The 25,649-nt window shown below is 46.6% G+C and overlaps 2 protein-coding genes across 4 annotated transcripts in view; both read left to right on the top strand.

Annotated features, from left to right (window-relative positions):
* The window catches only part of NARS2 (asparaginyl-tRNA synthetase 2, mitochondrial), a 54,058-nt gene extending 53,110 nt beyond the window's left edge, over nt 1-948 (top strand). The window contains exon 14 of the mRNA XM_051608041.1: nt 148-948. Coding sequence (XP_051464001.1) covers nt 148-292 — 145 coding nt within the window. The 3' untranslated portion in view covers nt 293-948. The remainder of the gene's footprint in view (nt 1-147) is intronic.
* A 12,525-nt stretch (nt 949-13,473) lies between these two features.
* GAB2 (GRB2 associated binding protein 2) overlaps nt 13,474-25,649 on the top strand; it is a 102,444-nt gene continuing 90,268 nt past the window's right edge. For 2 of the 3 annotated variants that reach the window (XR_007888377.1, XM_051608038.1), the window contains exon 1: nt 13,811-13,952. Coding sequence is in view for 1 of the 3 variants with exons in the window: in XM_051608038.1 (XP_051463998.1) it covers nt 13,881-13,952 (72 nt within the window). In the remaining 2 variants the exon portion in view is untranslated. Of the gene's footprint in view, nt 13,497-13,810; nt 13,953-25,649 lie in introns of those variants that run through there. The other variant, XM_051608039.1, reaches the window with a different exon arrangement.

The raw sequence follows: 25,649 nt of genomic DNA, 5'->3' as shown, positions 1-25,649 counted from the left end.
CCAACTTGGCCGTGTTGGCAGAAATCCACAGTGGTTAGGGTCAAAGAGAAGTAATTAAGTTGGAAAGCAAAACCCTAGATAAAAATTCTGGCTCAAATTGCGTAGGCAGAGCCGTGCTGCACATGTAACTGTCTGTTTAAATTACAGGTATCTGGACCTCCGAAAATTCGGCTCAGTTCCTCATGGAGGCTTTGGAATGGGATTTGAACGCTACCTGCAGTACATCCTGGGAGTTGACAATATCAAAGATGTGATTCCTTTCCCCAGGTTTTCTCACTCCTGTCTCCTGTAGCTCAGCAGTTGACTCGTGGAGAGTACTGCTGGTGTGTCTGTATGTATATAACATATTAGGATATGACTAAATGTGTTTTAGCAGGAAATGGAGATCATTTTTATATCAGTGGAACTCTTAGTAAATTTAATATGGGCTTATTGAAAATAATGTATGTTGTGGCAAAATTATGGAAGCACACTCTCAGTTAATTTGATAGCAGTTCATATCTTCAGTGCACTTCAGGAGTATAAATAAATCCCACTTAACTTAAGGGTTAAGATCCTCATGAGACTAGTACAAGCCATGGAAGTACTGAATAAGCATTGCTGGGAGGTGTAGTGGGGTAATATGGAGGTGTGACCTAAACTGGACTAGGAGCCAGGGACTGCTGTGAGGCTTCAATGGGCTTTAATTAAATGCCTGAACAGTGCTTTGAAGGTTGAGCCTTATAAAACTGTGAAGTATTGTCATGGCTGTGATGCACTTGCTCTTTGAAATGGCTTCTGTAAAGCATGATTCTCCCCACCCTGAGTTAAAAGCAAGTAGTATTTACCTTGGAAAATCAGCCAAACCTAGCAAGGAAAATTTTATATTGGAACTGCTGAAGTGAATTAGATGAATGATGTTTGATTGTGTGAATCATCAATAAAGATGTACACTGGGTTGTTTTGTAACTCTGTATGGTTCCTTCTGTTATAAAACCGTAGCGCTCAGCATCATAGTGTTTCCTTCAGTGTCTTTGGAAGATGTTTCGTTTTCTGAATACCCAAATTAGTTGCACAACTTCTGCAGGAGGTATCTGTTTTCTGTCTCCAAGAGAGCACATGTTCCTAACAAAAAGAAATGTTCAGTTAGATGAGAGTTCATTCATCTCTCCAGGGCCAACTTGCAGTTTACTGGTGGCTTTTTGTTGTTGCTTTGCTTTTTTGTTCTTGTTATTGAGGAAATATCTGATGTGCTCATCAGACCAAGCAGCTCTGTCTTTATTTTGAAACAAAAAGCATATGCTCCCAAGAATTGCATATGTATTAAGTAATTGCTTATCACTCTAGGATCTGAACTCCTTGCAGTCTTTAATGGGTTTATGCTCTTGGCTTCCCTGCCAGGTAAAGAAATATTAATTTCTGTTTTAAAGACAGGATTATGGAAAGATTAAGTGACTTGCCTGAGGCAATGGGAAGCCCGTGGTTTTTGTGGCACTTGAACTGAGGGTTTTCAGCATCCTTCTTCCCTTCCAAATGGTCATTTGCATAGTGCTTACTGCTCTGGAACCCCAGCCGGCTGCGGTATAAACAAGATACATATATATATATGTGTGTGTGTGTGTATGTATATATAAAGAGAAAAAGCAAAGTTTCAGCCTTATTGCTAATGAACTCTAATGAACTCTGTGTAAATTGCCACATACAACGTGAAGTGGCTGCAGAACAGCCCTCAAGACTTCTTTTCCAAGTAGATGAAAGGGAAGAGTAGTAATCAAACAGCACTGCACTGGTGATAAGGCAGTCACTGCTCTGGCAGGGCTGATTCTGCACCTGCACTATCTAAAAATACATATTTATGTCATATGGCACCTGCCATGTTTCAGTTTGATCCACGACTGAGGTGTTTATGTGTTATGATCATGCAAACCACATCACCACAAGGTCATTGTTTTGGTGTGTTTGCTGCATGCACTGAGACACCTCCTGCGTATCAAGAGGGTTTTTTCATACCTCCCTGATGCGCTTGATCAGGCAGGTGTTAACTGAGCATTTGCTGGTTTGCATTTCCCAGTACAGCCTGAGTTGGTAAGTCTGGTTCCACGAAACAGTTCAAGCACCTGCCTGCTTTTTGAAACCTCTGAGAAGTTCTACATCAAACACCCTAGTATCTTCTTGCATTTGGACTGTCTCTCCTATTAATGCATTGTCTTAAATGTTATTGCTGCCCTTTTTGGAATTACTTCTCTCAAAAGAAGGATGTGGGAAGAGTACACCTGCCAAACAGCCACTTCCACACCATGTTCCTAAACAACTTGCAATGAGCAGGTGTCCTTATTGAGAACCTTAGTTACTGGTCCTGTCGTAACTGCTGTAAATGAGAGTGCTAGAAGTGGAAGCCCATCTGATGAAAACAGAGTGGGTGGATGGCAGAACCATCTCCTGTCCACTCTGTGCCCATCCCTGCAGCAGCTCTGGGCTGGTTGTGTTGCTTTTAGAACCACAGGTTGTTGTCAGCAGGAGGTTGTTGATCACCCTTTGAGATGCCAAATCTGATGGGCAGGGTGGGGCTGGACAGTGACAGGTGAAAAACAAGGTGTAGAGAATAAGATAATAGAAGGTGCTGAAAAGTCATGGGATGATGTGGCATGAGTCACAGGTTCCAGGGAAGGAGAGCAGGACTGTTCCAAACAGGCTTGCAGAGTGGTTGTCAGGGCCTTATATGAGTTGACACCTTGAAAGAACCAGGGACTGGTATGATCTGCCCTTCATTCTCTGCCTTGATAAGAGATTCTTACACAGAATCACAGAATTGTCATGGTTGGAAAAGACCTCTGAGATCACCAGGTCCAACTGTCAATCCCCCCTGCCTATCCCCCCCAAAAAAAAAATTTAAAAATTGCCCACTAGAGCATGTCATGAAGTGCCTTATCTACTTGGTTTTAAAATACCCCCAAGGTATTTTACTACCTGCTCCAGTGCCTGACCACTCTTTCAGGATGGACATTCTTCCTAATACTCAATCTGAACCTTCCCTTCCATAACTTCAGGCCATTTCCTCTAGTCCTGTTGTTATGTACTTGGGAAGAAGAGGCCAACACCCACCTCCCTACAGCCCCCTTTCAGGTAGTTGTAGAGGGTGATGAGGTCTCCCTCAGGCTCTTTTTCTCCAAACTAATCAATCCCAGTTCCCTCAGCTGCTCCTCATACGACTTGTTCTCCAGCCCCTTCACCAGTTTGGTTGCTCTCCTCTGGACACACTCCAGCCCCTCCATGTCTTTCTTGTAGTGAGGGGCCCAGAACTGACCGCAGGACTCAAGGTGTGACCTCACCAGTGCTGAGTACAGAGGCATGATCGCCTCCCTTCTGGCCACACTAATCCTGGTACAGGACAGATGGCAAAGGTTGAACCTTTCATTTGATAGGTAGGTATACAAACTGGATTTTAGGGGTGGGGTTTTTTTTCTTTGGGGTCATTCTGTTTTGGTTTGATGTTTGTTTGTTTGTTTGTTTGTTTTTCTGGTTGCAGCTATTGCAGAAAGGCAGATTTTTAAAGAAGATGTAGCAAGGATGCAGCATGAGTAATTGTTGTGTTTCCAACAACACATCCAAGAGGAATCGTTTCCCCAGTATTCTCCATGTATTCCTATTTCAGTCAAAGGTGCCCAGTGAGTTGAAGATGTGATGGGCAGGGTTGAGCTAAGGGGGCATTGTCCTTGGGTCTAAAAGTTTATCCAAAAAACTACCCTCCGTAATCTGGCAGAATAAGCAGGAGGGCAGGGTTGTTCCCAACAGAACTAACCAGATGAAAGTTCAGGATCACAAGGAAGAAGAAAGGGTTGTCCAGTCTTGGAAAAAGCCTTCAACGTGCTTTATTTTTCCTATCAGGAGGAGATAGGAGAAGGTAGAAGCTGAGGCCCGTGTGCGTGATGATACTAATTAGGGTTAATACTGAGATTGACGTTCTTATGAGAGGCTTGATTTATGGGTACCCAGCAAGGGTGAGAGCTGCTCTTTCCCTCCAGGCTGGCATTGTTCACCTCATGCTACGTATATATCACATCAGCTGGCATTGCCAAGGAATGCAACATGTTTTCCCTGGGATTTCCATGAGGAATGTCATGTATTTCCTTCAAATCTCCTCTCCCAGAATGAAGCGGAAGTTAATCTGAAGGACAGGGGAGGTCGTTCCTCTTGGGCAAGCACAGAGAATTTCTTAGATTTAAGCAGTTTACAGTGCTACATCTTTGCTTAGGGTTTGTGCCCTGGTTGCAGCTGAAGCCAGATAAAACCTCACGACAGGTCTTCAAATAAAAAGCTGCTACTCTTTGCACAGAGGAAATCATCTCTTCACCTGAACGTGCAGAGCAGCAGCTTCCATTGGGGTGTTTCAGTGCAGAAAGTGGTCTGCTCAAGCCCAGGTGACCAGCACACTCTCAGCTAGCATCCTTTTGGTAAGTATTTCTTGAAGTTTCAGTTCCTCAGCAGCTAGAAATGCCTCTTTTAGGTTTTTGTCCTCACTTTGAGCTTCAGAGGAAAGAATCAGTGTCATTGATCACTGTGTCTGGGGCTTCGCAACGTTAGGACAGAGTGATAGGAGAGCAAAGCTGCTGGGAATAAAAGAGCAACACCATAAACTTTGCATAACCAAATGCCAGCCTCTCAGAAGAGCGTTTAGAGGGAAACCTTTGTTTTCACTTCAAGAATATCATAATCCCTTTACTTAAGATTTTTATATGCAGGATCAAAGTATCCCGAAGTATCCTTGTTTTAATGAAAAAAATAATACCCACAGAACTAACAGTACATCTCAGTCTTCTTGGCTTTAAATCCACAGGAGAGCAACTGCGTGGTCTGAAGCTAGTAGGAGAGATTGTGGTTCTCCCCCTTAGGATTCATGTTGCAGTACCATGGCAGTGTCTAGGTCTTGGACTCTAGTCCTGGCTTCTGTACCAGTGTAAATTAAAAGATACATTGCTGAGCCAGATGTTGAAAAGGCAGCAGAGCAGTGCAGGGATTTTAGCTGAGTTACCTGCATTCAGACTCCCAGACCTGGGGGAAAAGCAGCAAGGTGTCCAGCTCAGCAGCCCTCTCTCCAGTTTATTTGGTAGTGGTTGTAATTTATAAAGTGTCACTTATTTGAGGCAATGCCAAGACTTTTATGGGAAGTGTAATGCACAGTTTTGCTTGCTCGACTAATATTGATTGTTTTGGAAATAGCTTATAGATATGGTTTTTTTCAGAGGGAGAAGGGGAATAATTTGCCAAGAAACACTTTGGTCATTGTTTCCATTAAATGTGTGTATAGAGATAAATGTGGCTTTGCTGCTATTGAAACCAGTAACAGTCATTGTTACTGTTGTTTTAGTCTCTGCCTTAAGCACAGAGACATTTGAAAGATGGGTCCAAAGGAGAAGTAAGAAAGACTTTGCATAAAGACTGTCAAAGTTCTAATTTCCTCAGATCTAACCAAAGCTGCTAAAGCCACAAAAATGGTGGTCTCAGGGGTGAATTTATTATTTCATCTTACTGTTTGTTGCAGAGCTGTGACCTTCGGAAGGATTGTAAAGTTTTATTTTATGATCCTGCTGGTAAAGAGACGTATGTGATTTACTATACGAGTTCTTCCAGACTTGGCTAACAACAAGTTTGACCCAGAGTTCAAAGAAATTATGGCTCCCGTTGTTTTATTGCTGCTGTGAAATGTATTATTATCTGTCCTACAGCTGTGTCGCGGTGTCTGCTGCACAAGTTGTTCAGCAAAGAAGCTGTAAAGGGAGAGCTCTCACATAAAGAGCAGGAGAGGGGCAAGACTGGGTGGTCATTCAAAAGACAATCACAGCTCCATCGGAAATTGTAGGCTCGACTATGGCTGAAATGTGGACGAAATTACTTCAGAATCCTTGTTGCTCTTATTGCTGACACTATTTTACTGTGGGAAATTGAGGCACAAGGCAATTAAGCTGCTTGCCCAAGGTTATAGAAGATGTGTGGTAGAACCAGGGAACCTACCCAAATCAAGAGAATCCTTGCTCAGTTTCTCCCCCCTTGAGACTTCCCTGTGTTTAACCTTTGGGTGTTTGCAGCTGATCTGGTTTCAAACGCATTTTTGGCATTTCTAAGATCCTAGACTGTGCTTCAGTGATTTTTATCTATCCCTGGATGTCCCAAGGCCTTTCAGAGATAGCAATCCTCCTGTTTATTTTTATTACTCTTACAATTGATTTTTTTCTGAATAATTTGAGGCAGCCAAGAGAGTACGTTTTTTATTTTCTTTGCAGAGCTGGATCTTGCTTTTTGCTCTTCACCAATAGTTGTACATCTTACTGTCAGGGTAATGTACTGATATATGTCTGTGCTGTAAAAATGGAGGTCTAAATTTCCAGAAGTCACCAATCATTTGGGTTGCTGGCAAAAGAATAAACAAATGGCTCAGAAAAAATCTTAGTGTGGTCTGGGAGGTGGCCTTGATAAATCATGCAAACACAGAAATTTCTGTATTGGGCTATTCTGAATGGTCTGCCATGACTTCCAAAAGTTGCTAGACTTCCAGCAACGGGGAAAAATAATTAAATTTCCTGGACATAACAACTTTGCAATAATATTTATATGGTGTCTTTACCTCCAGAGTGATATTTCAGCATTAATTCAGTGCTGGTTTTGTGGCCCTTTGAAGATCCTGGGCTCTAAATGCTCGGTGCTATGATTTAAGCCTTGTGCAGGCTAGTGATCCATATTTTTCTGAGGCACAGGTCTCCTGTTTTCTGTGTGTCCCTCAGCTTTGCTGCTCCTCTTTTGATGAATGCATGGCCACCTGCTGCCCATCCAAGCAGGAGACAGCTAGACACCCACCCTAGACAACTTCATGGCTTCCTGACCTCTCTGTGTCGGTGCTGCCAGGGCTGTTCACACAGCTGTGATGCTCCAGGTGAGTGCAGAAAAGCCAGGGAGAGATGAAGGGAATTCTCAGATGCTATGGAGGGAAGCAAAGCCAGAGTTAGAATCAGGGTTAGAATTTCAGGTTTCCCTGCCCACCCTGAGAACATGCATGAAGTTACAGAAAATCAGTTCTCAGCCAGCTGCCAGTTTGCAGCTCCAGGAGATCCGACTTCAACCACCCACCTACTGCAGAGATTCCGGGATTCTGGCTTCATTGTAACCAAGAGGGCCTCATTCTGACAGATCAGAGTCCCATGATGGCATCTCCATGAAGTACTTGAAGTAACTTCTGCAGTTGTTTAGTATAAATAAACCACCATGTGTGTTCAGGCTTGCCCAACAGCATGTACACAGCGTCATAGCTGCTGAGAAGGGGCTCTGCACAGCAGCTGAAGTTCTGGGAAGGGTGTGCTTGAGGTGCCTCTCTGCAAACATCCATGGGTGGTGCTTTCCATTTCACCCTCACATCTGAACTTTGCCACCCACAACACCCAACTACCCAAGCAAATCAAATTTGAGGGCCTGGTTTATATGATGGCTTCAAACAGTCTTTCAAATTTCATTATTATTAACAGCATTAATAAATTATGGGCACTTATGGTGACTTAGGAGCTATAGGGTTCAAGTATTTAACAAATTTCATGAGCCTATTTGGTAACAAACTTGATGGATGACCTGTCAGGCAGGATTACTTCTCTGTCTCCTTAGAGTACGTGCTCAAACAGGGTGTATCTAGCACCATGTTACTCCAGTCCCTGCTTGGGATTTGGTACCATCTGTAACTGTGCTGGTGTGGAAAAAGGAAGCAAGTTTGTGCTAAACCCTCTGAGATAGATCATTATGAAGTGTGCATTTCCTAGATCATTAGAAACTCAAAATAGCCATCTGGCCCAAACCAGAGATGCATGTACCTGCATCCATGGCCTAACAGCATTAGCTGTGAGGGGGCTGCTCTGTAGTATTTGGGACTGGGAGCTGGAGAACATTCTTTGCTTCTGATCTTAGGGAAGTCTCTTCACTCTCTGGTCTTTTTACAGTCGATCTGGCACTCAAAATTGAGCTGACTTTTAGGAGATGTCTGTCTGAAATGCAGTAGGCATTTTAAGCAGGAATGTAGTATGCTTCCTATGCCTCCAAATGGCCTAAAATGCTTTGAAACTACAAGAGCATATCACCTCCGTGTGCTGTGCCAGTGATTACTTTCTTATTGCTATATTATTTATTATTTATTATTATTAAATCTATTCACTGTTTAAAATGTGCTGTATTTCATTCTCTGTTTGCCTGGCCTCAGCATCTGTCAGGAGGATATCAATGTGTGTCTTAACTCTGAGCTTTTTGGGAGCATTAGAAAAGATCACAGGCTCTTGAATTTGCAAAATTTGACCTGTGATATGATGGGATCAGGTTTTCCCAGGCTGCTTCAGTGACTTAATCCTGGGGGGTCTGAAAACAAGGTCAGTATGCTGATGGCTTTGTTACATTGACCAGGTGCCTCTCTCTAAATTACCTGAAGTAGAGCTATAAGTCTGCCATAAACACAGCACTTTGTATATTCCTTATTCTTAGCTGGTGATGTACAGTTGAAAATGGGCCCTGAGGGACTCCTTCCCCATCAGCCAGTCACTCCTGCTCATGGTGTCAGCTTCCCTACTTGTAGCATAAGGATCATAAGATTTATGTGTCTCAAAGCTCATGTGCATCATAGGTCTGTGCTCCAGTAGCTTTAGCTCTAAGCTGTGCATGGTCCACAATTGTAAACAAACGTAACATAACAGCAATGACTTCCTTCTTCTAATAGCATTTTTTATTCATTATACTGACTGTACAGTGCAAGCTCATATCCTGAAGGGGTGTTATTGGAAGGAGTAGGGGGAAAGCATCTGGTTTTATTCTGGCTTCTGTTTTGACCAGCAAATATAATGGCACATGATCGTTGAGCCGACAGTAATCCAGTTATAAAAGTCCTCAGAGTTACTGCACCAACCAAATTAAACTTGATTACATCCAATTATGCTGAAAAGCCAGACAACAGCTCTTAGCTTGGGGTGAAGTAACTTCTTGCGATCGCCTGCAGGGAGGCCTTGTGGGGTGTCAGGAGGATAATTGCTCGTTTGCTCTACCACAGAGCACCATCTGCTCTTGAAGTAATGCCTAAGGATGTGAGAGTGTACCAGGGTCGGGTAAACAGGCCAAGATTTCTCCCTGCTTGTTTTATTATCATTTGTTTTATGGTTGCTTGCCCTGGGCTCAGCTGCGGTCAAAGCCCCATTGTGCCAAATAGTGTCCATAGAGGGAGTCCTTTCCATCCAGAGCTTCTGGTCTCATCCGGAAAAACAACAAGGATGAAGTGGCCTTTATGCTTAAATCAGAATAGTGTCCGTGTCTGGATCACTGCCTGGGTGCTCTTTCCACCAAGCAATGCTACAGTGGTTTTCTGTTTTGAGAAGGTGAGCAAAAAAATAGGAAAGCTCCCAGTTTCTTTCTCTTCCATAATGGAAAGAGCATAAGTGGAGGGGGGGAAAAAAAAGGGGGATAATCATAGCTGCCAAAAATGTATCTGGATCCAGGCAGGAGAGTTTCATGAGGATCTATCCTAGAAGGAACAACTAGGCATGAAGAAGCTCTATCTGGGCCCAAAGCTGAGAAATACTATAGTAGCTTTCTGTACCAGCTCCACCCCAGGCAATACTATTTCAAACTGTCCACTTTACTGAGGGAAGCAGGACTAGGCTTTAGCTTAGACTGTAGTTCCCAAATAGGAAAATCAGTTTAATTACCTTCAAGTGCAACTGGAAGTGTCCTCTGGCTGCATCCATTCTTGATGGGATGTGCTGGTTTTTGCCAGGATCTCCAACAGAGAGGGAACAAAGCAGGTTTAATTGTTAATTAATTGTTTTCCCATTGCCATCGCTACCGACTGGACCATCAAGTTCAAGGGTGCATGTGCACCTTCAACATTGCTGACCCACGAGTCACCTCTTCCTTTCTCTCTTTTTTGAGTTTCTTTTAAGGCATCAGAGCTCTGATGCCCCCGCCTTTGCCAGAGCACTGTAGTGAAGATGCTTCAAACTGTCTCATTATCTGATCAAAGCATCCTGTGCTGCTATTCCCCTTACTCATGGAAAACAGTCAGTGCTGCTGGAGCTGCTGTCTATCATGTGCAGGAAAAGAACCACCCTGTGGTTTGGCTTCGATTGCAGTTGTTCTGGGGGGCTTGCTGTGCTCTGAGACACAGTCTTGAAAGGACTCGAGTTCTTGAAAGAGATTATTTATTTATTTTTTTCACCTTGAAAATTCTTGATGAAATAAAACCCACTGCTTCCATCTAGCTCTGCTGCAGGAACTGTTTCATGAAGATAAAGTCAGGGCGTATTGTTGTGGAGCTGAATCTCATGAGATTGAGCATCCGCTCAGAATTGAAAAGCAGGCATGTAGCACCAAGCAGCACAGCAGATTTTTAAAGCCTTTTCCCCTCCACAGCATATTTCGGTTTATATTAACCTCAGTATAGGGCATTTCCAAGGGATTAATGCCTGGCTGAGCTAAGTGGCCCAAAGAATTTCAGCCAGCTGGTCCCTAATCCCTAGGAAATGCCCTGTATCTCCATCCATCCCTACTGCTTACACCAGCGACCGGGAGCGAGGAGGGGACTTGCTCTGCCTGTAGCTTTCCCATCTGCCAGTAGATGGCACAGCTCATTTAAATAAATTTGGAGCAGGCGGGAGAAGCAGTGGGCATTGTGGTTTGTTTCTTAGAAGCTGTGATTTTTCATAGATTTCAGTTTCAGCCAAGAACAGGGAAGCACACTGAAGGTTATGATTGAAAACCCCAGAGGTTTCTACAGGAGAAGATGTAACTTTTTCGTGCAGTCCAGCACATGAAACACACAACACATGGGATTTTTCTTGGAAAAGTGTTTTTCTTTCTGCCTTACCCTTGAGCAAAGAATATGATTTCTTCCATGGCATCTCTTAATTTCTCCCTTGCTATGCCTGCTAATTCTGCTGTTCCCTCTTCAGTTGCTTCTCCTGACAGAGACGGATTCTCGATGGCTTCGTCTAACTCCCTCATTGCATTTTTCCAACACGGGGATGTGGTTTTCACAGTTTTCCTCCAAGGCTGCTGGCTGTTAGCTCAGACTCCAGAGATGTCCTCAGTCAGCTGGGGCCAGCCTGAGTTCATCCTCTGCTGCCAGTTGGAAGAACAGCTTGAAGTTGGTAAAACTGTTACGAACGTGCAAGCGCTGCCAAGTCAGGGCTGCATTGTGACATACAACGTCTTGGACTCCTAGAGGCACTGGGGTTAATATTTGTCATCCTGGCCAAATGCTTAAAGTGAGGTCAGCATTGTGAAGCATTGTAACATTACATGCATTGGGTCATATGTAATCTGGCAGCTCGATGCCAGAATTAACTCGCTGTTCCCACTCTGAGCACAGCCATGGTGGAATGAGGGAGGCATGTTCACATGGAGCGTCTTTGTTTCAAGAGTTTTTCTCTGCAGAGCTTACATTTCACATTTGAAATGGCAACGTACTTAAGAATACAGAAAGTGCAATGCATTTCCCAGCCAAAAATCCAGCAATCTGAGATACACGTGTCAGGCTTTTGCAACAGGCATTGCCAAAGGTGTGAAAAAAATAATAATTTACTGTGGTCCTTCATGTTTTGAACACCATTCAGATATATCCTGTGATGTTACCACGTCAGTAAATGTGATCCAGAATAGGGGGTGAGTGGAGAGAAAGGACAGCAAAGCAAGGGAGCAGGGTAGTAAACCAAAGGCTGTCACAGAATATGTCGAATAATTCATTCCAATTCACACGATGATAATTATGGAGCATTTCTTTAAGCAACCGTCGCCCAAGTGAAGCGTTTCAAATGTGCGTGGTGAAAGTTGTTAACATAAAAATGTGGATGGGGTTCTCTGCAACTGGTTTTCAGACTGATACCACTTTGCATTGATGTCAGGATGAGCGAATTCCTAACCTGTGAATCATGAACATACTCTGTGGAGTGGCTTTCCATGATACTTGTGTATTAATCATGATTGACTGCTCTCAGTTAGGTCTTTATAAATTCCCAGTAAGCCACCAGCTTCCCTGAAATTGCTCTGGGTTTTGGGAAGATCACTCAAGCGCAGGTCACCAGGATGCAGTTTTCCCTGTGAATGTGTAAAGTGCCTCTAGCCTAGGAGAGGCTGCGGGGGAGACTCTGCTCCCATGCAGTGTAAATTGATACAGCTCCAGTGCAGAGTGAGGCAATGCTGGCTGGTGCCAGCACAGAACTGGCCTCTGTCCTCCCCTGCTCTGGGCTCCATCACACAACACCACACTGGCAGAGATGGGCGAGCTGATCTGACCATAGCCATCATCTGCTCAGAGACTGCCCAGTGCTTGAATAGGACCAAGCAAAGGCTTGGTCACTGCCTTTGGGCAGTGAAAAGGTAGAAAAAACATCTTTTTTAGCCTTTGTTTTTCACTGGCAGAAAAAGAAAAAAATGCTTATTTGACAAATGACATACTTGTTCTTTAAGGGGTTATTCCCCTCCTTTATGTATTCACAAAGATGATAAACAACATATGGCTTAACTGTGCTGTGCCCATCTTGAAAAGAGGTGTCATGCCTACCTCCCAGAGGCACTGTGAGTTGTAATTACTGCTCTAAGGTGATGCAAGCTCCCCGGGCGAGCAGCATTATATAAAAGATTGTTGTTGTTTGACATGCAGAGCATCCAGCCAGCGTGGAGTTGTTATTGCACCAGCTACAGCACAAGCACGTCAGCAGGCACCGTCCCTGCCCACGGAGGTTGGACAGGCAGGGAAGTTGAGGCAGGGATGCCTGAATCTGCCCGAGCAGGTTTGGGGCAGAGCTGCTGTACAGAGACAGGTCTTAGAAATCCATCCCCAGCAAACAACCACGAGTTGTATTTTCCTAATGAGTGGCAGCGTGAGAGTGTCGTGGGCTTGACTTTTATGGGTGCCATGCCCAGTTTTTTGCTTTTAAGGATGCGACAAAAGGAGGGTTAGAGCATAATCTTCCTCTCAGGGCTGTAAAGGGAAGTTTTATCCCTGCCTCAGCTGGGATCAGTCTTATAAATGTACAGTGTAGAAGATCTGGAAGATGATAGTTAATCTCAGCCAGGGATAATAATACCCTGCAACACGAAACCCAGCTTGTCTACATGAGACTCCAGTGGCAGTCAAATCCCTTTTCAGTGGGCGCAGCTCCATTATTTAAAAATCAATAATAAAATATGAAGCTTTTATCGATTCCAATCATTATTTCTTTTTTTTTTTTTTTTTTTTTTTCTTCCAGGAGGGCTTTTTGCTACCTCTGGTGTTTGGCTGTTCCTTGCTCAACCTCTTTGTTTTACTATGGCACCTTCATCCAGGCACAAGCCCCCGAGCACAGCCAGATGACAGCCAGCCTCCCCTTTCTGGGGTGAGGAGGACCTTTTCCATCAACAGAGAAGAAAGATCCTGGGGGGGCTGGTGGGGTTAAACCTTCCAATGGAGGGGTTTGGAAGTGAGGGGTACTTTTTGATCAAGGCAGCCCTGCAGGAGATCACCTGCTGCGGTATGTATAAAGTTTCTCTATAGGTGCGGGAGGGGAAAGAGTGAGAGATAACCCCTCCCGGCTGGCGGGGAAGCAGCCGGGGGCCGGGCAGCCCCTTTTCCCCGCGGGGTTTGTATCTTTAAAGCAGGCTGGCGGGGCGCCGGGCCGGGCGGGAGGCGTGGTGAGCCGGGGAAGGAGCCAGTTTCCTGCTTCCCCGCTCGCAGCCGAGCGGCAGCGGCGGGGGGAGGCGCTCATCGCCCCCCCCCCCCACCTCCCTAACCCCAACCCCTCTGCATCCATCCATCTATCTACACACCCACCCACCCACCCACTCATCCACCCACCGCCCTCCATGGGCCGGCGCTGCCGGCGCTGAGCGCCGGGAGGCAGCGCCCGGCTGCCGCGATGAGCGGCGGGGAGGTGGTTTGCTCGGGCTGGCTCCGAAAGTCACCGCCGGAGAAGAAGTTAAGGAGATACGTAAGTCTCGACCCACCTCCATCTCATCTCTATACCCTCGGCTCTGAGGGAACCGGGCTCACCTTCTTCCCTTTTCCCTCCGGCAGCCGCCGCCCGTCCCCGCTGCACCTGCCGCCGCCTCGCCCGGCGCCGCGGAGCCTGGGCAGGGCGGGGGGTGCCCTATGCCCGGGGTGCCCCGTGCCCGCCCGTGGGGGGGGTGGTCCTGGCTGCCCGCTGCTCGGGGAGGTGGGGTGGGAGGATCTCCGACCCACCCTTACAACCAAACCCCCCCCCCACCACCACCACCCCATCGACGCTCGTCCCCCTGCGGTAGCCGCGGGGTGATGGCCACGGCTCGACGGGGCACCCGGGTCCGGGGCAACGCTTGCCGGGCTCACCCGGGACCTGCCACTGTCACACCCCCTCCTTTGAAGTCGTGTTTCTTTAGGGGAGGTTGGGAGTACCTTTGTCCCAAAGAGTAAAGGTGATAATACCTCTTGGATCTGCCCCCCTTCCCCCCCCAGCCCCCCGCAACGGTTGCTTCCCCCCCTCCCCTCGCACGGTTCCTATTAATCATTTAACGTTCAAGCCCTTTGAAGATAGCACCAGCAGCGCTTCGATAGCCTTTTGTGTCACGGGCGGCGGCGATCAAACACTTCAAAGAAGTTGTAAAAAGAGGGTCCAAATACCAGCTCCGTCCCATTCCCCACTCCTTGAAAGAAATAACTGTTCTTTGCACCCTCCGCCTGACAGTCTCGCCTCCTGCCGTGAGCTTAGAGCTCAGAAACGCTGCTATGTTGAGCTGCCATCCTATGACTCGGCATATCGCTCCCAGGGATGAAGCTGGGGTCCTGTTCCATGACTCCAGTGACCAACCTCTGGCAGGTTTCAGCTGGCTGGGGTGCAGCCTCAGGGAGAGAGCCGGATGGTCTCCCTTCCAGGGGCAGGGTGTGGGGGGCACCAGCCAGGCTGTGCTTTGATCCCGTGATGTTTGCCTGCATGGATTTTGGGGAATGGCAGGCAGAACAAGTGCAGCTGGTGCCCCCCCAGTGCCTGTTATTGATGGAAGCATCACTGCCTACCTTGGAGGTGGATGCTTGTGGTCCCAGATCACAGGTTAGGGCAGGGCCAGAGGGGTATCTGATTTCTGGTCTGGTGTTATTAGCCTTGTCCAAAACAAGTGCAGCCCCACGTCTCTTCGTGTTGGTCTGCGTGCCCTGTCGCTCTGGTCAGTCCTTTCCTTGTGTGCCTGATCCCTTTCGAGGGAGCATCAGGTTGGCTGTGGGATGGAGCTGCAAAGGCATCTGCTTCTTTCACTCCCTGTCTCCCAAGTTGTGCTGAGACAAAGGTAGAACCGGGTGTTTACAAGAGAAATCTCAACCCCCCCTAATGTATTCAGGCAGGCATTGTGGGAGATGGACAGGATGACTTTGTGCATGCTGAACTGTGGAGGATGCTTTTAGCTTAATGGAGCAAAGCACCTTCCTCCCGCAGAAATCAACTAATTGCTGATCCTGAGTCACCACTGGTCTTAACTCATCAAACATCATTAGCTCCCCAGCATCTGCCCCATGAAAGGGCACTCACATCGCCTCCTGAATATCCAGCTTGTGCTCCGGCATTCCAGCCAGAGCTGAATAAATCTGCTAAATGCCCTGCGTGAGGGCGTGACAGGCCGGCGGTTGGTGCTAATTATCGATGTGCATAAGAGCGCTTTTCATCCAGGCACATCCCGAAGGGCTTTGCAAGCCACCTATGTTTTCCAAACATCCTCATTCCTCCGAGAGGAAACGCGGCCTGTGCGGGGATGTGCCCGGCCGTCCCACGCAGGCTGCGCGGGGCAGGAAGCGATGCTCGGCAGATGTCACTCCAGGGGAGCTCTGTGCCCGAGCGGTCCCAGAGCTGTGGTCAGTGGGACTTCCCTTCCAGTCACGCCGGTTGCACCAGCTTCCTGCATCTCTGGCTGGATTTGAAAACATCAGTCTTAGCCTGGACTGTGTTTCGCTCAGTGGTGCCCTATCCCCTTGCTTTTTAATGCGTTGTTGTTAATGCAATATTCAATGTTAATATTTATCATTAATTATTACCATTAATTGCCATCCAGTACCTAGAAGGTGGCCTACAAGAAAGCTGGGGAGGGACTTTTTACAAGGGCATGTAGCAATTGGACAAGGAATAATGGCTTTAAGCTGGAAGATGGGAGATTAAGGTTAGACATCAGGAGGAAATTCTTCATTGTGAAGGTGGTGAGACACTGGAACAAGTTGCCCAGTGAAGCTGTGGCCCCAGCCCTGGAAGTGTTGAAGGGCAGGTTGGATGGGGCTTGGAGCAACCTGGGCTGGTGGGAGGTGTCCCTGCCCATGCAGGGGGGTTGGAACTAGATGATCTTTAAGGTCCCTTCCAATCCAAACCAGTCTGTGATTCTGATTTATTTAATTGCACTGTGCATTCAGGGGTGTTGATGATCTCTTCACCAGTGGTTCAGAGCAGGGAGATGTTGCAGACGCAGAGGCTAATAGCTTTTGCCCATTAAAACCTGCCTTCATCTGCCACAAACCCACGTGGCTGGACTTGGGTTTTCATGCACAAAAGGGGAGTTTTCAGCCACCGTGGCGTTACGCCGGCTTTTGTGCAGACTCAAAGGGAAGGCGTTGAATCACTGGCTTTGCTGCTTTCCTTGTGCCTTCAGTTTATGTTCTGCTTTGAGACCTCAAAGGAGGAATCTTGGGCTGCAGGATGCTGCTAATCAGGTTTGAAGTTCCTGCTCTGGCTGCATTGACACAGGGAAGATGATAGATTTACTTTTTCTTTGACAAGTGCGTTTCAGATGTATGTCTGCACATGGGTGTGTTGCTGACGCTGACCTTGAAATGCTGTGCTTTTACAAGACTGGTTTTGTTTTAGTTTTACTTTTCAAGGAAATCTTTGGCAAGAGAGGAAGGTCCTAAATATTCTTTCTAACTTGCATCCTCAGGGGTTGGGGGAGGGGTTTCTTCTCCACACCTGATCCACACAGCATTTTTCTCCGTTTACAGCAATATTTTGCTTATGTGAGATTGTGGGATATTTTAAGGAAAATCTTTGTACAATGCTCTGGGAAATACTGAGGTCAGGAGTTTTTCTTCCATTGGGGGACATTCAGATAGTCAAACAATGACTCCTTCAAGGTTGAGACAAATTGTGCCTTTCTTCTGCCTCGTAACTGGGGACAAGAGTTCATGTAGACCCTCGGCAGTTTGGCCGTGATCTCAGCTGAGCCCTGTAGATGCTACTATGGTATTGATAATAAAATCTAACCAGACAATTGAAGGTCAAAAGTAACAGAGGAACCAAAATGCCACCTTCCACCTCTGTTCTGCTTCGAATCCCAAGCTCTGTTGTCTGCTTGCTTGATTATTTTTTTCCAGACAAACCTTCAGAGAATAACTTCACAGAATCACAGAATGGTTTGGGTTGGAAGGAACATTTAAAGCTCATCTACTCCAACCCCTCTGCAGTAAGCAGGGACATCTTCAACTAGATCAGGTCGCTCAGAGCCCTCTCCAACCTGGCCTTGAATATTTCTAGGGATGGGGCATCTCCCACCTCTCTGGACAGCTTGGGCCAGTGTCTCACCACCCTCCTAATAACAAATGTATTTCTTGTATCTAGTCTGAATCAATCCTCTTTTCGTTTAAAACCATTCCCCCTTGTCCTGTTGCTACAGGCCCTATTAAAAGGTCTGTCCAGACGTTCTCCCCTTCTGACTTTCTTGCATGGAGGGGTCTCCTTGTGCACAGCCACAAAGCGCAGAGCTGCCTTGTAATTCTCCTCCTGTCTTCTCCTTAAAATACCCATGTAAAATAAATAAGTAATAATGAAAAAAAGCAGCAACCCAATCCCTAAACAAAACCCTTGGCTTCAGTTTTGTGACCGATGAGCCGAGGCCGGCGCATGTTGTACTGACTCACTGTCTCCTGGTGCTCTCTCACTGGACGTGCCTGTCTGTTGTCTCCCGAGCTAGACGTGGGTTTCAAGTGGTGTTTTGTGCCTATCTGCTGCCAGGCACGATGAGCTTCAGGGGTGGGCCCTCTGGCAGAAGAGCAGTGTAAAAAATAACTGCTGTTGTTGTAGAGGAGCTCTTAGCTTCTGATCATTAAATCAGCGTGCTTTGCCCGTTCGTTTATGTACCGTGAAGTCAGAGTATTTTCTGTCTGGCTGAGATTTGTGTCTTCTGTTTCTCACTAAAACAAAAGCTTCTCATCTTGCACTGGTTTTACAATCCTTTACTGCTTTTTTTTTACACTCCCCCTCCCCATACTGGGTTTACTTGGGGGAAAGTTTGGCTTTGTGCATCGTCATTTTTACATCAAGCTGAAGCAGTTTAATCAAGGTCATTGGAAGACCTGATGGGATGAGCAGGACACACTTAGGGGGTGCAACAGGCTGCTTTACTGATCCCAGCCCTATTCGTGGGGATAATTCCTGGATGAAAAGCCTTTTTTGGGCCCTTGAAAGGTGCATAGCAAGGATGTCCTCATTAAATGAGGATGGGGATGTGGGGTGAAGTAGGACCACCAGAGCAGAGCAGTCTTAGGCTGGTCAAATGGTGGAGGTACCAGCTGAAGTTTGGCACAGTGCTAATCAGGATGAAACTTTAGAGCAGAGGGAGAAGAAAGGGCATCCCTTTAATTCTGCAGAAAAATATCTAAAAAAGGGTATTAAGCAAAATTGTTGTTTAGTCTAGGGATGAGAGAGCTTAGAGGGGAAATAACGGTCCTCGAGTACGTCAAAGGTAGCTGCAAAAGGGTAGGGAGCAAACTGTTCTCCATGGCCAGTGGTGGGAGGCCAAGAATTGCTGAGCTCAAGCTGCAGCGAGGGAAACAAGGGTTAGGAAAAAACTTCCCAAGCTCTGATTGCCAGAGGAGTGGAGCAGTGGAACAGAGAGTTTAGGGTGGGCTCCAAGTCTCCATCAGTGGAAGTTCTGAAGAGCAGGTTGGCCAAACAGTGCTTCAGGAGAGCTGATCCTGTGGAATAAATTTGACAAATTCTCCAAAAGTCCCTTCCAGTGCTGACTTAGGTGAATTTGTGGATTTTGAGCCTGAACTCAGGAGGGATAGCAAAGAGGCTTTAGGGCAGAAATTGTGTCACCCAGATCCACTGTTGGGACTCAGGGAAGTCCTCTGACCCAGTGCAGACAAGTTCTTTGTAGAAAGTTTTGACAGCACTGAACTCCATGACTTTGCATTTTATTCCAGCTGTCAAGCTGCCATGCTGCACCCTGCTCCTCCCATGTAAACTCCAGCCTTGATTCAAAAAGATTGAAAAAGAGGTTTTAGCTGTTGTCATCTGCTCCATGATTCAGAGGAGGGATGAACACTTGCTCCACCAGAGAAGGTTTTGCAGGTCAGGGGGTGCATTTCACTTGCAGGGGCAGTGCCCACCAGCTCTCCTGCAGCACCACCTCTCTTGTGCAATGCTGCACAAAGGTCACACTCCCTAACTTGTTTCTCTGCTGCATCATCACTGATGAGTCAAAATACATGACCTCTTCCCTGCAACCTTCTCTCAGGGTCCTTTTGTTTGGGTGTGGGGAGTGATTTCCTTTGCCCATAGTGTCATCTTCTGCGGACGGTCAGGAGGTGGTATATTGTCATCATGATACTCTTGAGCTAATAACTTGCAGCTACTTGAGGGATGGTTATGGGGAGGGGAGGATGGAGACAAGATCTTCTCGGTTGTAGCAGGTGACGAAATAAGGGGCAACAACCCCCTCAACAAACCAGCTGTGGAGGTTCAGGTTGGGTCCTGGGGAAGCTCCTCCAGTAGAAGGGTCGTGTTGTAGAGAAACAGATTCCCACAGAGCTGCAGGGTCTCAGTCTTTGGAGGTTTTCAGGACTCTGCTAGGGGAAATCCCAGCTGACCTGGACTAGTCCCACCTCAAATGCAAGGTTTGACTAGAGACCTCCGGAGGTGCCTCCAGCACAACATTTCTGATACCTCTTTGTTATAGTGCAATGTGGAGCCACCAATACAGGAAGCAAAATAGCTGCTTTTAGTCAAGTTCACTGTGCAAATGGATGATCCATATTGTATTTTCTACCAACAGAAGCATCCTTGGAGAACTGTGGTGCTAGGGCAGCTCTTCAGCTGCTGAAACTCAACCTGTTTTGGTTAGGGCTAACCAACATGTCATCCTGAGGCATTGCATTGGCCAAGGTGGACGTGACTTTGAGGTCAGGAGTCCACATGTTATGTGAGGAGTGAAACCCATGGATTTTCCTGGTGCTTTGGCTTTTCTAAGGCAGCTTGAGTGAATCTTCAGCTGTCTGTCCTGACTTCAGAGCTGGCTGATGGTCCTGGCAAAGTCCACAGTGGATTTAAAAGACTGATGGTTACAAAGCACAGGTTGAACTTAAGAAAGCCAAACAATACTTAAGGAAAGTGTAAGAGGAAGCTGGCTTCATTTCCCTTTGGATGACAGCAGTAGTGATACTGAAACCCTTCTTTTTCCCCCCTTTTTCTTTTAGCAAGAATCAGATGCAAAGGGGTGATGTCATGGTGTTTACCAGACAGAGGCACATCATTTATAGTAGTGACTCAAAGGCAGAGCAAATATTATTTATTTGGATTGCAGTAACAGCTGAGATGGCTGGGGTTGGGGCTCGATGTGCTGGGTGTTTGGTGAGACCACATCTGCCTGAAGGGTCTGGTCAAATGGGGAAACTGAGGCATGGACCAAGTCAGTGGTTTGGCTGCACTTGTGTTCAGGGTCATTCCCACAGCTGGGAACTCAACTTGGCTTCATTGCTTCTGCCTGAGCCAGGGGTTTCCAAGCTGCTCCCAGGCTGCTGGGGATGTGTGAAGCTACAGAAGGGGATTGCAACTGGTCCACAGAAGTGTACAGTTGTCCCAGCAGGGATTTAGATGGGGAAGGTGCCTGGCAGGTCTGGGGGCTCTCCAAGGTGAGTTGATCCCAAATATTTTGAAATTTTGAGGAATTGAAACTGTCCTTCCCTTCAGTAGCCTTTTCAAGTCTTTAAAGTCTCTCTTCCCTATTGCAATGCTTAGGTGGATCTTACAGCACCTAGCAGTGCTGACAAAGTGTGTTTATCCTTATCTCAGGAGGTGGGAGAAGTGAGGAAGAGAGACTTTGGTTTACTTGGGGGTGCACACAGAGCACCAGTAGAGCTGAAAGAGGTTTCTGAGCAGCTGCTGTTCTGCGTGGCCTCTCCCTTACCTCTCAGCTCTTCTCCGTGGGATAGACCCATCCTGCCAAGGATCTGGGCAAAAAGAGGTTAAGCCCCAGATCAACAATATGCAAATGCTTATTATCCCACACCGTCCTTTGGCTGGGTAAATTTATGGAATCTTAATTGGGGCACACCTAGATGTTCTTTGGCTGAGAGGTGACATGTAAATACAAGCTGTGTGATTTCCTCACCCGGAGCTGCGAGCGGGAAGCCTGACTCTGCCATCAGGGCTGTTGAGAGTCTGGCCCGTGCCAGCAGCTGGGGCACCTGGCTCTGGAGAGGCTCCCAAAGCTACTGAGCATCCAGAAGGTCTCCTGGAGCATCCTGAGCCTCTGCCACTGAGCAGCACCTACAGTAACTTGTGTTGGGCAGTGCAGTTGCATAGGCCAGGAGCAAACCTACCCTCCCAAGTTCCATTTGGTGTCTCCACAGCCTAGCAATGGCTCCTGTAATTCTGTTCAAATAATAAAAAGAGCTTGAGAAAGAAAAATCCCCATTCTTGTTTGCACATCAGATGATCTCTGTGCCTTATCTCTGGTCCTTCCTCAGCACACAGGACTACAGGCTCACTAGGAGCGGAGCAGGGAAAGGCTGAGTTGGGTTTTCATTTACCTTTTCTAGTCTCTCATCCCAGCTGAGAGGCAAATCATTTTGTTTAGAAATTACTTGTTTACACCTTTGCACACCACTGTGCTAATCTCCCACCCTGGCTGGATGCTTTTAGGGAAAAGCTTTCAGAATTACCAGTCAGGAAATGCTGATGCAAAGTGGTCCAGGTCTGTCTCTTGCAGAGGGATGGGTGTGTTTGCTTCTCCTTAGGCTTTTTCAGTCTAAATCTGCAGAAATTGGATCAACTCCTGAAAGCCTCACTGCCAAGTGAAACCAGCTTTGTGGTTATCACAGGTTAAAAGAGCAGCAAATTGGCAGCAAACACCAGAGGCTGTAGAGGTGCAGCCCTAGAAGAGCATCTCTTTTCTTTCTTATTCAAGATTAGCAACAGAAAAGGCAAATACTCAGCCTGTGGAATCGCAAAGAACAGACCTGAAACCTCAAGAAGCAATCCAAGCCATGTGCATGCCTGCAGGCAACCAGGCTTGCACCTAAGTTGTGCCTGCAAAGACCTGGTTTCACAAACTACAAAGAGGAATTCCTCAAGGTCAGCGTGCAAACCTGCACCGCGCAGCCCTGCGTGTCATCAGTCCTATCTAGTCATACAGCAATTTAAACATCTGCTGTGTTCAAATTCAAAAAAACCCACAAAAAAACCAACCAACCAAAAAAACACCTAAAAATAATAAATAAATATCAGCCTCAGTCCAAAAAAAAGAAAAAAATGCTCATAGTCATCTTTAGTTTGCAAGCTGTGCCTTTAGAGAATGGAAGGAAAATATGAGTGCTGGAAGCATGTTTCTTGCTGTGTAAGATGGCCAGCAGTGCCTGTTTCTCCAATGAATCTGGAATAATTTGATGCCAGCAACCTGGGGGCAAGGAGGGGGGAGGGGGTGATTTCATCTCTGGACTTGACTTTTCATATTTGGTTCCTTTTTGTTGTTGTTTTTCCTGAGCTCTTGCGCAGGTTTCCTGGAGAAAGTTAGGATCTGGGAAATCTTGCATCAATCTGGGTGTCTGCATTACACTAATACCTATAAATGAACTTTTCTGTCCAGATGTGACTATTCTCACCCCAGAAGGATGCCTGTTGAGGATGGGAGGTTCAGTCTTGGGCCAGAAATTGGACTTTTTATTTAAAGTCAAGCTTTGAGGCAGGACCAGTTGAGAACAGCTTGTAGACGTTTCTTCATTAAGCATTCAAATTTATTCTTCCTTTCAGTTGCTTGGAAAGCTTTTCCATCTCTGCCTACTCTGGACTCTTCTTCACGTGGCCTCTGCATTTTTAAATCCTGTATCTTCAGCCTTTCTTTTTCCTGCAATCTATTGACAGAAAGATCTTTTGATTGTTGTTTTGTTATTATTATAATTTATTTATTTTTTTCGCTTCCCAACACATTTTGGACACATCCAAAATATTTCCATTGTGTCTTCTGGATATAAGATTCTGTCCTAATAACATCACAGTAGTTGTTATGCATCTTATTCCATTTAAACCTGGTATTTTCCAAAGGCATTTGCTTTGGAAGGCATTTAGACATTTCTTTGGTGGAGTTCCAGCTGCCGCATCCATATGGTAAGATGGAAATAGCATTTTGAGTCAAAGATTTGTGGTCTTTTGAATTTTGTGGATTAAGTTTTGCTGGTGCTCACAGCTGCTGTCTTGCCCATTCAGGTTCCTCCTCACTGACCTTCTGAACATCCCCGTGGACTTGTGTGTGGCTGCCAAAGTTGACTTGCTAAACAAACTCTGTAGCCACTTCACGTAATACCCAAACGGGGATTATGTCTCATTTCCAAAACTGATTACTAAACCTTCCTTTCCCCTTTCTGGTGACTCTGAGGTGTTTTCTACATTTTCAGCCTGCAAAGAGCTCTGTCACATGTCCATGGTAGGTCTGGCACTGTGTGCTGCTCTTGAACTGGGAGACACTTGTGTGTGTCTGCTTTTTTTTTTTATCTCATTGTAATGTCAGTCATCGTGCTAAATGGGGTTCTTAGTCATTGCTACCAACTGCTCTGCAGATCTTCATCCATGTACTTGTTTAAGCATCCTATGGGTTTTTGTTGTTTATTTGTAAGGGGAAATATGTGGGGTTTGACTGCTCCCTGGGTGCTTTTGGCTTGAAACAGTGCCCGGTGGAAAAGGAAAGACTGGCTGTGTAATTCAGCTCAGGGTTTTGGTACTCCTTAGTTCCAAAGTCCCACTCAGCAACCCCATAGAGGCCACCATGGCACCTCCAGATCTCCTTCTGACTCACGCTGCTTTCACATGGGTGCTGTGCTTGAGAGTCCTCCAGCACAGAAAGGGGCGAGCACAATAAATGCCCCTTCTGGCTTGCTGACAGCAGAAAATAGCTTCTCTGCTTCCGTGCCATCAACCCCACACACAGTTCCTTTGATTCTGGATCTCTGTGTTGTTCCTAAACAACTCCCTCCAGATAGGAAGCTCCCAGAAAAACCTGGTTTGCTTTGACCTAAGAAGAAACCATGGCTTGAAGCTTGTGTTCTTCCCCCCTCTCTCCTTCCCTGCCTCCCTTGCCCTCTGCCCAGTGTCAGACTGGAGTTTCCTGTAGGACCATGGGGAACAGAAGGACTCATTCTTTTGGGGGTCAGGACACAGGGTGGCAGGGGAGAGGGGAGCAGAGCCCTCCTGCCACCTCCAACCCAGTCTTATATTATCCATAGTGGCAGCCATGCAGACAAGGAGCAGTCTGTGACTGGGGCAAGTTTAAAGCCTTTGAAGGAAGAGACTAAATAAAATAAAGCAAAACAAAAAAGAAGGCAGAAGAGATGGGATGTGGGGAATGGCAGGGAATGTATGGAGTCCTGGCTGTGCCAAGGGGAAGGAGATGCTGAGAAATTACCTAGGCTGGTCCACATAGGAGGCTGGAAATTGGGGGTTGAGGTTTGAAGCCAGCCTTGACCACATGGATCCCTCTCTGAGCCCTATGCGTGCGGGGAGTGAAGCAGGACAGGGAGCAGGGAGTTTTCCTGCCAGCGATCAGGACTTTATCCTGCAGCAATGTGTGTGTGGGTGGACCCCTGACACCAGTGTCTTTGGAGAAGGGTGACGAGAGTGATTAGGAGCCTGGGAAAGCTTTACACAACAGGCCTCCAAAACAGTGAGGCACAGCCAAAGACAGGGAATGAGAAAGTGCCCTGATAAAAACCTGCCGGGCTGCCATCCGTGCAGAGGAGGGCCAGCAGTTTAGCTTGGCTTGTGGGGCTTCTTATGGGAGTCCTTCTCCCAGGAGGTGGCCCAAAAGATTTGGCACATGACCAAAGAGAGGGTTCTCCCACCCCATCACCTGAACCCACTCTTGGAGAGCTGAGATTTGCATTCAGGAGAAGTGATCAGATGTTTCTGATGCCTCAGCATCAAACGTAGAAGGGGAGATGGTCACAGATGTTAAACCTTGTAAGATTTGGGGTTGTTTTGTCTGGAGAAAAGGAGGCTGAGGAGAGGCCTTATTGCTCTATACAACTCCCTGAAATGAGGTTGTAGCCAGGTGCATGTCAATCTCTTCTCCCAAGTAACAAGCAATAGGACAAAAGTAAAACAAGTTGTCCCAGGGGTGTTTTAGATTGGATATTAGAAAAATTTCTTTACTGGCAGAGTTGTCAGGCACTGGAACAGGCTGCCCAGGGCAGTGGTGGAGTCCCCATGCCTGGAGGGATTTCAAAGTAGATGTGGTGCTGAGGGACATGGGTTAGTGGTGGCCTTGGCAGGGCTGGGTTAATGGTTGGACTTGATGATCTTCAAGGTCTTTTCCAATCAAAATGGTTCAATGATTCTATCTTTTCAGTCTTGTGTCCTTCAGCAAGTTCTGCCTCCACTACGGATGTGCAACGGGGGAGAAACATGCATCCTCCT

Source organism: Apus apus, chromosome 1, assembly GCF_020740795.1.
Source record: "Apus apus isolate bApuApu2 chromosome 1, bApuApu2.pri.cur, whole genome shotgun sequence".
NCBI lineage: Eukaryota > Metazoa > Chordata > Aves > Apodiformes > Apodidae > Apus > Apus apus.
Note: the sequence above shows the minus strand (reverse complement) of the source record. Positions and strands in the feature narration are given on the sequence as shown.